At 46.2% G+C, this 15,156-nt stretch overlaps 1 protein-coding gene across 2 annotated transcripts; it reads right to left on the bottom strand.

The window, feature by feature from the left end:
• Positions 1 to 663: 663 nt before the first annotated feature.
• Positions 664 to 13,521, bottom strand: AHSG (alpha 2-HS glycoprotein). 2 transcript variants are annotated; one of them, XM_007195251.3, is made up of 8 exons: positions 12,849 to 13,521; positions 7,723 to 8,135; positions 5,509 to 5,619; positions 5,146 to 5,230; positions 4,611 to 4,774; positions 3,028 to 3,129; positions 2,043 to 2,129; positions 664 to 1,394 (listed from the first exon to the last, which is right to left on the bottom strand). In XM_007195251.3, the coding sequence occupies exons 2-8, from the start codon at positions 8,128 to 8,130 to the stop codon at positions 1,053 to 1,055; spliced, it is 1,299 nt and encodes a 432-aa protein (XP_007195313.2). In that variant the 5' UTR covers positions 8,131 to 8,135; positions 12,849 to 13,521; the 3' UTR covers positions 664 to 1,052. The 2 variants fall into 2 exon arrangements, with proteins under 2 accessions (XP_007195313.2, XP_007195314.1); XM_007195252.3 differs by having other exon boundaries at positions 7,723 to 8,059.
• Between the last annotated feature and the right edge of the window lie 1,635 nt (positions 13,522 to 15,156).

Here is a 15,156-nt window from a genome sequence, read left to right as displayed (position 1 = left end):
TTTCACCTGAAAGGGCCCACTTAGGTTGCTCAGAACAACCTAATGCTAGTAGATAAAAATTGAAATTGTCTAGGCACCATTCTACAATGGGAACTGTTTATTTCTTTATGCTCTCTGAACACTTGGATAGTATCTACAAATGTCCACTGGATTTACCTGTCCAGGTATTCCTCCTCTATTCATACTATACACCAGAACTTTAACTTGAGGTCTTAAAATGGATTGGCTAGAAAGACCAATCCTGCATCATACAATGAAGTATATATGGTACAATTAACAGTTATTTTAAGCATAAATAATGAACAGATATAATTAAAGTGAGGCTCCTGTGTTAATTGCTGATCCTTCCTTACCTGGGTATTGGGGAAAACCAATGGTTGGTTTGTCTGTACAACGTTCAGGCACTTGATCCCAATTTAGCGATATTTTCTGACCGTTATGAAATGAAAAGAATTATTTTCTTATAAGGAAATGATCAGATCTTATGAGTTATAAGCAGATCCTAGTCTCACTTTTTCCTGTGTGTAGTAATATAGTAGATTTTTGTTCTATTTTGTTCCTATTTTCACTTTGACTTCGATTAGGGACACTTGTGGTGTGGTTGCTGGAAAGACAGACCACGCACGTGAGCTTGGATGAAGTAGGCAATAATCATGACCACACTTCAGCTTAGAACCTTCTTTTTTAAGGAAGGTCCTTCAGGCATTTTTATTAACAAGCAGATATAAACTTGGCAAGAGCACCTTTCAAAATCACAGTTCCAATTATTTTTGTGAGGTCAAGAGAAAGAAGAGAACACAATGGTGGTGGCTTAGCATCAAAACAATAACAATCAAGTTGCTGACCTTATGCCTTCCATCAAACATAACTATCACCCGCTCTGTTCCCCGACCTCCGAAGGATGAGGAGAAGCTGGCATTCAAGACTTGACATTAATCTAGACCACACGTAGCACTTGCTTTGATAGCAGACACAGCTCCCACGCATACCCATACTTGGACAAAACGGTGGCCATGTTCTCTGTGCCAAACCTTCTCATCTCCGACCGTCTTCTAGATATTGAAGTATCTGATTCTCCCCGGGCAAGGGCGGACCACTGGAACTGGACCTTCAGGAGCAGGAACGCTAGGCTGCGCCACCTTGGGTGTTTTCCCCACGTGAAACGTTTCTCCTGAGGCTGACTCCACTGAGGCCACACCCGAGAAGGCGTGGCGCAGGTCGTAGTGCGCCGGGTGTACCGGTGGGGGGATCGGGGGAGCTGCCACGGCCCTGGGTCCCACCACCAGGGAGGCCGCGGGCAGGCCAGCTGGAGAAAGCGCTGGCGCAGCCGAGCCCTGTGCAGGCGTGAGGGGCCCTGCTTCGGCGCCATCTGGTTGGGGCTGCGGGAGCACAGGCTGCAGAGAGGACCGTTTCCTTAGGTTAGCTGCCTTTCTCTTCCTTCCAGGTGGAACCCCACCCAATTCTCTCACAGTACTAATTTTTATTTGCAAGGAATCTGGCAAAAAAGAACTACCTAGGTACAAGGGATGGTCATCAGGGCTCCACGGGAGGGGTAACTGGCCTGCGGTAGCCCCTTTCTCACCAGTTGTGTTGGGGATGGTAGACTGACACTGTTCCACGAGCGAAAGAACCCCACCTTATGGCTAACCTTCACCAGTAGCGTCACCCTCTTTTTCATCTACACCTGCAGCCACAGGGAGCTGTCAGACAGATCTGGCCACCTGGACTCTGCAACTCAGAAAACCACGCCCACTTCCCCCGTCTCTCCCCGCCCCCGCTCCCCAAGCCAGCAAATAAAACACGTGGCCTCGCCAATTGCACACTAGGGAGGTTCTGCCCTGTAACCACCAGTTCGTGGGAGGGGAGGGCATGGCTGAAACAACCTTTTGTTTATTGATGATTTCACATTCCCTTGCACTATCTATATGGTGGGGCTCAAAAGGACAGGCAGCAAATGCCCTGAAATTACTAATGCACCGCAGAAAGGTGAAGGGGTCATTGTATTCTGAAGATAAGGGCAAGTACATCCATGACTCCCTTACCTGTGTTTGGAACACCGTGCAGGTCACTGCAACATCTTCCCCACCAGCAACATTCTCAGTGACCATCCCCTTACAGAAGCCATATTGCTGCCCACAGAAAGAGAGGAGTTATTTGAACCAGTTCAGAAAGTGGACTTCTCTCCCAGTTTCACTTATACGCCAACACATCAAGGGAAAAAAACTTAAATTCTTAATTCCTTTTTTAAAAATAAAACCTTTTCCTAAAGTGTATGGTTTCTGCTTATATTTTATATAGAATGTAGAAAATACAGAAAAGCTTTGGGAATGAGAGAGATCACCCATAACCTCAGAAATGGTGGTGACCCAGGAGAACTTCTGTTCACATCTATGTATTTCTTTCTTATTTTTAGCTACTATTAAATATCATTTAAAAACTGGCATCACTGACTACACCATTTTGTATACTGTGTTTTTCACGTGCTATAATGATAGCATTCTCTTATATCATTCCTTATTCTTTGAAAATGTAATTTTCGTGTCCGTATAATTTTCTATTTACTAATGTGCCATATTTTATTCAATGATTCCCTCCTTTTGGACATTCAGATCTTCTGGGGTCATTTTGTACCTGTCATAAATCATCTTTATAGATATATCCTGTCAAACACGATCATCTCTTTAGGCTAAATTCCTAGAAGAGGACATTACTGGCTTAAGGACTTGAAAGATTTCATATCAGAGGTCTATCTAGAAAATCTACACTTTATACTCCCAATGGCCTGACATGACTCATCTTAATTAGGAAACAGCCTCTCTAACTCCAGGGGCCTCCACTGGGTGAGAAGATCTGGTGATAGCTCTTAAGCAGGGGAGATGACACCCCAGAGGATGGCCTGGCACAACCCAGCCTCACAGGGAATGCATATTTTGCATTCCTCTTTTCTGCAGCCCCAAGATACGAATTTGCTCTAAGGATGCTCTGTTCCATGACTGGCTTTACCAACCCAATGCCTAGCCCGCTCACCTTTTCTGCCAGCAGGTTGCACTTGGCTGGGTCTACGACCTCTTTAGCAACACAGTCAGTGGCAGCCACTGCAAACTCCACAGAAACAGAAGCTGGAAGAGGCTGATGAGGATAAATGAAAATTTTCATGAAGCAACATGACTCAGCATGAAAAAAGGCTGGTAAGGAGAGGCCAGAGGGAAGTAGCGAGGGCCATGGCATTGCACAGTCCAGGGAGCACGGTTCACGGAGACCACACTGTCTGGCCAGGAAACATGCCCCCAGTGGCTTACATAGGGCTTACAGTGAGACACTGGGTTTTTGAAGGGCTTGCATACAGAAGCTGGGGTTGGGTCTTCCCTGAAGGAGGTGCAGGTATCCACTGCCCATCATTCAGAGCAGAGGTGAGTTTTCAGGTAGAAAGCAGGAACCCAGAAGGCTGACCTTACACTGACCTCAGTGGGAACCCTGCCTCCTGCCAACTTCCCTATTGGGGCTGCACTTTGAGACCCACGGCTCAGGTTACTCCAAGATGGGGTGGGAAAGTAAAGAAATTAATTCCTCTCCCATGTATTTTAGACAGCAGGATCAAATGAAAAATATAAATGAAAGTACAGAAGATACTTACGCTTTTCTATCTTATAGTTCTTGGAGCATATGGACACTTACAATAATAAACTATCTGTTACTTGTTATAGTCTGGGGCGGGGATGTTCTGAGAATCGCATATTCTGGTTAATAGAATTACTGCCTATAGTGTATTTCCAAGCATGCCATGGCTGGCATCCAGAATACCAGTTTTTAAAAATATTAGAAATATTGGGGCTTCCCTGGTGGTGCAGTGGTTGAGAATCTGCCTGCCAATGCGGGGGACACGGGTTCGAGCCCTGGGCTGGGAGGATCCCACATGCCACGGAGCAACTGGGCCTGTGAGCCACAATTGCTGAGCCTGCGCGTCTGGAGCCTGTGCTCCGCAACAGGAGGGGCCACGATAGTGAGAGGCCCGCGCACCGCGATGAAGAGTGGCCCCCCACTTGCCGCAACAAGAGAAAGCCTTGGCACAGAAACGAGGACCCAATGCAGCCATAAATAAATAAATAAATAAAAATATTAGAAATATTAGAATTCCATTGCATTCAAATGTGCTAACCCAACCACGGTACAATTAGGTTTTTTTTTTTCAGTGATTCAAAGGCATTTTAGGATCCTGCCATTATATGTAAGTATGCCCATGCCTTTGTAAGTATCAATTACAAGAGCACTGTAGATGTTCCGTGGTGATGGGTGATGGCGATGTGGAGACCCATGAATTTACAGTGGGTGCTTCTGTATAAAGTGGGAACTTCCACCCTGGTGTTAACTGGAACCGAGGAACTGGGGACACACAGCATCTGGCTGTTTTGTGTTGAAGTGGCTTAGGTGGGGGATGCGCTGACGGTCCTCGGGGTCCTTAGGACACTCAGAACCCTTTCTTTCCCTTTTCTCCCACCACCCTCGTTGACTTCCCATGGCTGCCCCTGCACCGTCCCTCACCCCTGCTTCACCACGTCCACTCCCGAAGTGCCACCAAACTGCCCAAACTGTCAGCAGGATCTCAGTCTTACCACAAATTGAGCCCGAGAAATTTCCACAAGTTGAAAGTAGGAGCCGCTTTTCTGGGCGTTGAAGGTAGCCAGCGCAGCCTCTACTGCGTGCACCACCCGGCTGTCGTTGAGCGGGGCCAGCAGGGGGCAGTCTGGACACACCTTGTGCACGTCCTCGGCCGAGTCTGCGCACAGAGCGAAGAAATCAACTTGGCTCGGGGCTGTAATTCTCTGCGGCACTTGCCCCCGCTCTGCTTATTTGAAAGGGCTAAAACATGCTCCAAATGGCTGCAGGAGGATTCTCTGCTTCTTACTAAACCTTCGGGTGGCTCCTGCCATGCTGGCATTGTTGCATAAGCCCCTCTCACCAAGGGGCGATTTCCACCTCCAATGAGAACAGCTCCTTAAAACACAGTTTTAAAGTCCCCAAACCCAGGAAACTAGGCTTCTTTTCATCACCAACAAAGTGGCTAGAACTACTTCTGTTGAAAACAGTTCAGGTTCCCTCCTCCCTCTCTCTACCAGGTAACTATAAAAGAATAATAATCATCTCTACCTGGACTGGAATCACATTTTGCAGACAACACGGAAAACTGTCCGTCCTGTTTCAGCACATTGAAATCGCAGTCTCCTTCCACCGCCTGGGGAAATAAACCCACAGTGAGAGCCCGGGAGGAGGGCTGACCTCTCACTTCTCACGGTTGGGGGGATGGTGGCGGGGGCGGGGGGGGGGGACGTGTATGTCAAAGGTGAGCCTCACAAAATCTCCTTCACTGGGTGATGTTGAAACATGACACTGGTTTCGCAGGGGATGGGAGTACGAAAAAAAGGTGAATTGTAAAAATCAGCCCCAGGGAAGGCGCCATCAATTGGCAATTTTAGCTGCCCCCGCGGCAGTCGCCCTAAGAGGGGCACTCACGTGCTCTTTCAGCTGCCTCACGCTGCAGTTTGCCAGGGGGGTGGGGTCCAGTACATGGCAGGTGGTTTCCAGTGTGTCTATTTCAAGGTCAAACACCTCTCCCGTGGGCCGCTGTGGAGACAGAGAATGCAGAAGTGAGCAGCCTGATACTGCTGAGCGGGTCCAAGGGTGAGCCCCTACTGGGTTTGAACTCACTCCCTGTTGGAGAGGTAAGAAAGAAGGGGGCGTGGGCTTGGACTGGTTGATGGAAGCACAGCCATCACGCTGAGCTGTATCTGGAAGCTAAAAGTGAATGTTGATACTTATTTAATTTTAAAAATTTCACCCTTCAAGCAGTACTTTGAAAAAGTCAGCTTTGGATTTTTCTCAATCAGCAAAGTAAGTTGGTGTAGGATAATAACTTACTGTCTCTCTTTTATCTTCTTCATCCTTCTCTCTACTTCTTCCTTCCTTCTCAACATCTACTTTCCTTCCTTCCCCATTTTCTTTTCCTTTCTAAAGGAAAAGTTGCCTGTGGCTTTTTGTCTTTTGGCTTGTAGATGCCTGGATGAAAAGTTGCTGTTCCCTACTGCCCCCTGCTGGTAGCGAGAGGGAAGCGTGAGCCTCCCTCTGATGGAGGAAGCAGTGTGTCAGTCAGTCACTAGCACAGAGGGAAGGAGCAGCGGGTAAGGAGGTGATGGGGAGCTTGTATGACTCCTTGGAGTTGTTCCTGCCAGTTCACCTGTTTCTGTATCCTTTCTATAAAGCCCGGAAAAATCCAGAAGGTACGAGTATGGCTATTTCTTCTTTCAGCCCAGCTCTATTTGTCTCTCATGTCTGTTCTGCATGATTCACTAGCACCTGAAGCCTCAAAATCTCCTTTCCTGGAGGAAGCTGTGTTTTATGATGTGCAGATATGCCTAAATTAACTTCCTGAAAACACTCAGAGCTAGTGAATAGGAGCCTGGGGCTCCTGGGTTTCTCAAACCCTGCTGTTAGTGAAAACTGCAGTGTTGTTCCTTCTTTCCCTCAGACATGCACATTGTGTGTCATTTCCCCTGAATTGATCAGTGCTTCCTCTGAATCACCGTTGTACTTCACTATGGTTGCAGAACTCCTAAAATCCATCTGGGACAATCCTGATTTCAAATATGTTGATCCATTGTGAGATCAGATGTCCGTAAGTCAGTCCAGACATCCTGAGGTTTGCCTTATTTTCCTTCCTAGATTGTGAATCTCTTGTGGACACTATGTCTTTCTCACCTTTGTATTAGGTTGCATCATTAAAATGCCAATATTTGACTGCTTTTATTATACAAAACTGGCTATTTCATATGAGTCAACTTAGCATCTCCCATAGCGCTTGACACTGGTTCTTGCCCATGGAAGGCTTGTAATCAGCGTTGACTGAAAGAATTATCCTTCATCAGCTATAAAATCTAATTTCAAAATAGGCAATAGATGGATGGCTTTTCCCCACCTCTCCAAATCACTCAGCTGACCCCCAAGGCACACATTTCCCAGCTTGATCATCATTGTCACCAGCTTCAGGCTGCATTGGTTTCTTGCCTAGCATGTGAGGGGGTGAATCCTTTCATGCCAAGATTTCTCATTGGGATGTGGGTACCTTTCTTGGGGAGGCAGCTTGTGTAGAGGAAGGAACACAGTTCTGGAATTGAATCCTAGCCTGTTGCTTACTATTTTATGACCTTGGGTAAAAAAATGCCCTAATATGTCAGAGCCTTGGTTTCCTCATGTAAGACAAGGACAATACCCCACAGGACTGGGGGTGGGGTGAGAGAGGGGTTAAGGAGACGATATATGTGAAAGGGCCTGGCACATAGTAGGCACTTATCAAATGCACGTTTCATTCACTCTCAGTCTTTATCTAGAGAAACAGAATCAAAGGAAAAGAAGTGATTTCCAGTCAGTGGTAGTTTGGAAACTAGAATCCAGTCTCTGGTCCTAGTTTTTCTAGAAAACCACACTTTCTACCTGTGATCCTCAAAATATCATTCAAAGCCTTTCCCTCTCCTCCTGCCCCCATCCAGCACCCTCCTGGAGACCCCGTGACCACAGTACAGAATGTCTCCTCTCTTCCCTCCGCCTGTCCTCTCCCTCCCTCCTGGGAGGAATCAGGGTGTTTCCACTCTGCCATTTCATTTGTGCTGGGAGGTGGGCTCTTAGAGACACCCAGCTGAGCCCCACCCACTCCTACACAGCAGGGTCACTTACCCGCGGCCACACCTTCACACTGTCGATCTGGTTTAAGATGTGCTTGTAGCCATGAGGAAGGTGCCTGTTGATGTAGTCCACGGCCGCCAGGGCTGCTTGCTCTGTTTCTGGGTCATCACAGGCTGGTTCCCTATAACCCAGAACCGGGCCATGCGGGACAGAGTGGCAGCCACAGAGCTGAGCAAGGCAAAGCAGCAGGACGAGGGACCTCATGGTTGCCCTGGAGAGGTCCTGGCAGGTCGGCAGGCGAGTAGCTGGAGGCTTCAGGCCCAACTCAGGTACTCTGCTGGAAAAGGCAGACTGGCGGAGGGTCCAAAGGCCCTTTATTTGTTGGAGCCTGTGGAAGGATTGCGTAAGGATGTGGGATGACTTCTGTTCTGGTTCCCAAAAAAAGCCCCCTGCAAACATCAGTCCTGGAAAAACAAACAGGTTAAGACATCACTGGTCCCCCTTTGGCAGAAATCTGCCAGAGTCAATGCTTGCTAGGGGGCGGGTGGGGGCAGATTGGGGGGTGGGCTGGGGAGATGCTCCAGAGTCGGCTTGGAACATGGTAACAGCAGCAAAGAAATGAGGCAGCTGAGAGGATGAGGTGAGCACCAAGGAGAGGAGGGGCTGGCACAGCTGGCCCTGGAGTGCTGTGGATTTGCCAGCAGAGGGAGCGCCCTCTACTGTAAGCTGAGCGCACCGTGGGGTCCATGTGGGGAGAAGTAGGGATGTTCAGCAATTCTTTTCTTTTTTTATTGGAGCATAGTTGCTTTACAATATTGTGTCAGTTTATACTGTACAGCAAAGTGAATCAGCTATACATATACATATATCTCCTCTTTTTTGGATTTCCTTCCCATTTAGGTCACCACAGAGCACTGAGTAGAGTTCCCTATGCTATACAGTAGGTTCTCATTAGTTATCTATTTTATACATAGTATCAATAGTGTATATATGTCATTCCCAATCTCCCAATTCATCCCACCACCACCCCCTTTCCCCCTTGGTATCCATATGTTTGTTCTCTACGTCTGTGTCTCTATTTCTGCTTTGTAAATAAGATCGTCTATACCAATTTTTTCAGATTCCACATATATGCGTTAATATATGATATTTGTTTTTCTCTTCCTGACTTACTTCACTCTGTATGACAGTCTCTAGGTCCATCCACATCTCTACAAATGACCCAATTTTGTTCCTTTTTATGGCTGAGTAATATTCCATTGTATATATGTACTGCATCTTCTCTATCCATTCCTCTGTTGATGGGCATTTAGGTTGCTTCCATGACCTGGCTATTGTAAATAGTGCTGTAATGAACATTGGGGTGCATGTGTCTTTTCGAATTATGGTTTTCTCTGGGTATATGCCCAGTAGTGGGATTGCTGGGTCATATGGTAATTCTATTTTTAGTTTTTTAAGGAACCTCCATACTGTTCTCCATAGTGGCTGTATCAATTTACATTCCCACCAACAGTGCAAGAGGGTTCCCTTTTCTCCACACCCTCTCCAGCATTTGTTGTTTGTAGATTTTTTGATGATGGCCATTCTGACCCATGTGAGGTGATACCTCATTGTAGTTTTGATTTGTATTTTTCTAATAATTAGTGATGTTGAGCATCTTTTCATATGATTGTTGGCCATCTGTATGTCTTCTCTGGAGAAATGTCTATTTAGGTCTTCTGCCCGTTTTTTGATTGGGTTGTTTGTTTTTTTGATATTGAGCTCCATAAGCTGTTTGTATATTTTGGAGATTAATCCTTTGTCAGTTGCTGCGTTTGAAAATATTTTCTCCCATTCTGAGGGTTGTCTTTTCGTCTTGTTTATGGTTTCCTTTGCTGTGCAAAAGCTTTTAAGTTTACTAAAATCTTTGAATGCCGGGGACAATTATCTCCTCCTGGAGGGAGAACAAGGCCCACAGACATAGCAAAGGTACCAATGATTTACCAGTGAGGAGGGAGAGCTATGGGAGGTGCCAAGTCTTGGGTAAGATCCTCGGAGAAAAGAAGAAAGGAAGGGAGAGATTTCTGCCTGGAGTGGGGAATGGGGAGAGAGACCTTCCTGCCTTCCTGCGGCAGGGCCGGGAGAGCTCTATGGCCAGAGGAGCTTCTCCCCACCCCGTCCGCTTCTCTCCAGACCTCACTGCCAACACCTTGCACAGATGCACCCTGACCTAGCTCTCTTGGGTGGCTGAGTGTGACTGGCACCAGTGGCCATGTGTCCCCAGTGACCCCGTGTCCCCGTGGCCCATGCCCCCAGCCAGTGGAAGAGTGCAGCAGAGGAGAGCCCTGGTCTGACAGCCAGTCACTTGGCAAAGCTCTGGGTCTGAGTCCTGCACTGCAGGCTGAGACTCTGGGGGGGGGCACTCAGAACATAAATGCCTCCTTAAGGCCCTTCACACCCTTAGCAGAATTAGAGTGAGTCTTGGTAGCCAGAGCACAAGGTCACAGCATTGGCTCAGGCACTGCCTTTCAGTTGTGGCCTTGACAATCCCAGGTGTGACCTCCAAGGAGGGGTGGCCAGGATGAGGTGGAGAGGCTTGGAAAATATCATCCGAGGACCTAGCTTGGTTTAGCCTGGAGCAGAGAAGCCCTTAACGTGGAGACCAACATGTTCTCCAAATATTTAGAGGTCATCATTGTGCGGTGGGTGGATTTGTTCTGTAGTTTGCTATTGCTTCAGAGAACAAAACTTGGTTTAAAAGTGGTGGGGGGAGCTTTCTACAGGGAAGCTTAACAATACTGACTTCCTGTGGGGAGGGAGATAAGCGCGGGGGCCTGTGATGGGCAGAGGAGATAGTATAAGCACTGTTTTCACGTTTGCTCCCAGCTGCTCACACACAGACCCTTAATGCCAGAGGCTCAGAAGGTGTGGTCAGGACCCCCGGCTCTCTGGTTATCCAGCAGGATGATCCTCAGAACTGGGGGTCTTTCCATCGGCCTTGTGCCCCATTTCCTTCAGGACCTTGACTCATGAGCTCATGAGCAACTTTTTGTGGATGCTCTGCTTTTCTTTTAAATAATCTTTTAAAATACAAAATATGGTCATTACTGAAAATTTGAAAATCACAAAAAATATATGCAGTGAGTACATATTTCATCTGTCATAAGCTCAGGTGTTTACACTATAACTTTATTTTCCATAACACAATTGGATTTCTGACTCTGAGCTCTCTTTCGTGAAAATGTAATCTAGTCACTTCCGGGTAACCTGACTTCCCACACGTGCTTGGGTTGAAACCTGGTCCAATTTAGGTTTGCCCTCGCACTTCTTCTCCCCACTGGGGTTAGAAGAAAGTGTGGAGGGGGAGACTTATGTAAGTACTGCTTTTGTCAAGGTCAGAGAGGGGTGTCCACCTTTGCCTTGGCATCTTCTGCCAGGTAACCTGTCTCATATGGTCCTCAGGCAAATCTACCCTCTAGCTAATGTCCTGCTTTCCTCCATCTGATCCATAGCAAGACAGTCCCCCTGCATCCTGTGATCAGGGGTCACCTTGCCAAAGCTGTGGGACACTTGCTAGACAACAGGCCTTTTCTCAGCTAAGAGCTACCCCCGTCTTTAAGCTTGGGAAAATTTGGCTGCTGTGCCCTCCCAGGCTGTGGAGGCTTTCCGAGGCTGCCTTCAAGCTTATCTGTTTAGATACTGCTGTCATAGCCCCTCCACTGCTCTAGGGCCACCGTGCTACTCAGGGGGCTTCTCCCTGCCACGTGATCTCTCCCTGTGCTACCCAAGTGCCCCCTCTTCTCCTTCTACCCTTGCAGTGAGGTTCCGGTCTCCTCTGCTGTAGGAGTCCCACACTGTTCTGGGGGTGGTTGTATTGCCATCCCAACGTGAGGGTGGGGGAAGAATAAAAAAGTTCTGTCTGAACATCCTTTCTGATCATTTCTGTCTTGTACTTGGAGCATTTCTTTTGGTATCTTTGTTCTTGGATCTTTCATGGTCAACAATTTTTAAAGCACTAGATATTGTCCTGTTTTGCTGATGCTAGAAAAACAAAGCATGTAGTAAAGAGCAGTTAGTATCTCACCTGTCATCCTACCACATATAAACAGGGAAACAGGGCTTCCCTGGTGGCACAGTGGTTAAGAATCCGCCTGCCAGCGCAGAGGACACGAGTTCGAGCCCTGGTCTGGGAAGATCCCACATGCTGCGGAGCAACTAAGCCCGTGTGCCACAACTACTGAGCCTGCGCTCTAGAGCCCGCGAGCCACAACTACTGAAGCCCGTGCGCCTACAGCCCGTGCTCTGCAACAAGATAAACCACCACAATGAGACGTCCACGCACTGCAACGAAGAGTAGCCTCCGCTCACTGCAACTAGAGAAAGCCCGCGCACAGCAGCGAAGACCCAACGCAGCCATAAATAAATAAATAAATAAAATTTAAAAATAAATAAACAGGGAAACAAAACTCATCCACAATCTCATCACCCAGAGTTAAACAGTGTTAATGTTTTGGTGCATTTCCATCTTTTTTTCTACACAAAGACTTACTTTAATATAATTCAGTATCATATAATCATACTCATGTACAACTTTGTATTCTTTTTTCATTTAACATTATAACTTGAATATTTTCCCATGTTATTAAATAGACTTAAAAACATGCTTATAATGACCACCTATGATTCTGTTGTGCATATTTTAATTTATTTTACTATTCTCTTATTGTTGGGCATTTAGTTTGTTCTCCATTGAGCACTCTCATATACAAAGTTGTAATAAACTTTTAAATTCAGGAATATTTGGCTTTCTCATTATTTTTTTCAGGATAGAGTCTCAGTGAAATCATTGATTCATATGATGTGGACACTTTAAAAACTCTTAATTTCTCTGGCCAAATTGCCTTTCAGAAAGGCTATGCCAATTTCTACCCCTACCATTTAACTGGTGTGTCATGCCAGGTCAGTTGTTTTCTGTTTTCCTCTGCCACTGCTTCCATGTTGACTTTTGTGGGAACTTAGATACGGAAAAGTCATCAGAACTCTTTTTTAATGTATTTTATGAATATCTTTGGTTTTAGCTCAACTATTCCACATGTCTAATTCTTATAAACTAAAATAGCTTTGGTGTCAAGCTGAATAAAATGGTCTCTTATTTAAATTTTTTTCAGTTGGAAAAAGAAAGGTTGCCATTTACTTACCGACAATGAAGAAGAAACTAGATAATCTTTTGGTATGTTTTCCAAGAAAACTGTGGCAAAGGATGCCCAGGGGAGGCTATAGGTATTTCATCACGCCTGATGACACCACTTTCAAACTTTGAAAGATTTTCACACACCGAATGTATATTCCCATGAGTGATCTTGGGTCACTTTCATCCACCTGGCTCCGGCATACCAATAGGAGATAAGCATTTACTCCATTTTCTGGTCATTTGTCTCATTACTTTAATGACTTATCTGTACATTTTTCTTTGAGGCCCAGGTCACTGCATTAAAACAATGTCTGATAGCGTATTGAGGATATCAGGGGCTTGTTAGAACTGTTGGGAAGAGCAGTCCCAAAGATCTGAGGAGCAGAAGAGGACCAGCAACCTCCAGAAGATGGCAGCAGGGCGCTGGGCAGTGCTTGCTGTGTGGAGCCCCAAGCGGCTGATGGCGGAGTTCCAAGATGGCAGCCGAGGATGGCCCCAGCTCCCCTGCGTTTGTGAGTAGGGCTCACTAGGGCGGTGATGCATTCAAATTACGCGAAAGCAGAACTCGGCCTTGAGAGCTGCCAGTCAGGAGCCAGGACAAGAAGAATCGTGGCAAGTGCAGGGTCAGAGTTGCTGGGGGTTGGTTCTGTCGGGGCCCTGGCAGCGGACAGGAGGGGAAGAGGGTGAAATAACAAGTCAGGCAGCAAGAGCTCAGGTGGGAGCTAGAAACCCAGCCTCTCGAAAAACAGGACGTGAACCAGTGCACGTCAGCAAAAGCCAGAGGAACCATTGGTTTTCGCAGGGAGGAAGTGGCAGTGGTTGGTGTTTAAGTCGTTGGGCCAGATTCCTGGCTCTGCCCTTTCTGGTACTTAAAGGGCCTGGACCCTAAGAAGCCGAATAATGACTTCTGATAAGCCTGGTGTTTCTTCATTCCTATGGGTATTTATTGAACAACCTACCATCTGTGATGTTAGGTGCCTGGATGCAGTGATGAGAAAACACCATCTGCACTAACGGAGTAACTTGACGCACCTGGTCCACCAACATCTGATCAGCCAAGAACTATAAGTTATATGAGATGATCATGGCGTGTGTCCTGTGGGGACAGGCTGGGATTTGCACCTCCAAAGTAAGAAGCTCAGTCAATGCAATGCAAATTACTCTTCTCCAAGGACCCCTCAGGTGAAGGTTACTGAGCCCCAGTTGCGTGGAGGTCATTTGGAAGAGCCTGTTTTACTCAGTGCAGAGGCACCAAAGTTGGGAGACATTAGCCTGAACACAGCATGGCAAACCACAGTGAGCACAAGGGATTACTTCCTTCTTTGGGTGGAGAAAGGGCTCGGCAAGCTTTCCCCCAATCCTGCCCTAATAACCACGACCTGGCTCGGAAGATCCAAACCCTGAAAAGAAATGCTTGTTTTCAGGGTCGCACCTCATTAAATTATGTGCCTTAGTCCCATCCCTTGCTGGATCCTAGTCCTGGCCCTGGGAAAGAGGCATAATCGAAACCCAGAATAGAAAAAAATAGTTTGTATTTCATCAAATCTTTCCACTCTTTAAAGGAAAAAAGAATTTTTTTTAATCATTTGGCTGTTGATCCTCTGTGTCAAATCAGCCTCAAGAACACAGTGACACTTGCTCTAGGCTTCATTATCATATAAGAAACTATGGGGAACCTTCCATTTTCTTTTGTTTGGAAGAAGACTTCCTATTATATACTGCTTAGTGTGGCCTTGACACCCACTCAAACATTCTGTCTCACAAAAGAGAGAATCATATTAGGGTTAAAGAAAAGAGAGAATCATATTAGGGTTAAAGAAAAGATGGGGAAATTTGGACTTTCTGAAGCTGTAAGAACTCCTCAGAAAAACATCATCATCGGAGCAAATGATATTGATTCCTTATTCTGTAAAAGGCATTGTGCTTTAATCCTCATAACTCCATGAGAGTTGTACTATTCTCATCTTCCCTCCTTTATAGAGTAACAGAGGCTCAGAGAGGTTCTGGAACTTGCCCTTATCACACAGTAGTGGAGCCTGGCTTTAGCCCCATCACTTTGTCTCTATTAACCTCAAACCAAAAGAATATAGGGCCCAAAAAAAGCTGAGGAGTTTGGCTCCCGGGCACTGCCTAAAAGTGAGCAAATCATTATTCTTAACAATAGGAAACATGGCTGTATGCTGTATTTGAAGAAAAGCAAAAGAAATAGAGAAATGTATTGTTTGGTTACTAATTAAAAGAATAAAAAAATTCGTTTACCCACCTAATTTCAGTCAGTAGAAAATACCTAAAAATCAATTTTGCAAAAGAGACTT

The sequence above is a fragment of the Balaenoptera acutorostrata genome, chromosome 4 (assembly GCF_949987535.1).
Source record: "Balaenoptera acutorostrata chromosome 4, mBalAcu1.1, whole genome shotgun sequence".
NCBI classification, from domain to species: domain Eukaryota; kingdom Metazoa; phylum Chordata; class Mammalia; order Artiodactyla; family Balaenopteridae; genus Balaenoptera; species Balaenoptera acutorostrata.
This window is presented reverse-complemented; position numbering and strand designations above follow the sequence as displayed.

What these genes read in the sequence shown, in the direction of transcription:
- AHSG (XM_007195251.3), bottom strand. Translation starts at nt 8,130, where the DNA reads ATGTTTGCAGGGGGCTTTTTTTGGGAACCAGAACAGAAGTCATCCCAC. An exon ending in AAAATGTGATTCCAGTCCAG is followed by an intron (nt 4,775 to 5,145) that starts GTAGAGATGATT and finishes CTCTGTGCGCAG; the next exon opens with ACTCGGCCGAGGACGTGCAC. An exon ending in TTTCTCGGGCTCAATTTGTG is followed by an intron (nt 3,130 to 4,610) that starts GTAAGACTGAGA and finishes TATCCTCATCAG; the next exon opens with CCTCTTCCAGCTTCTGTTTC.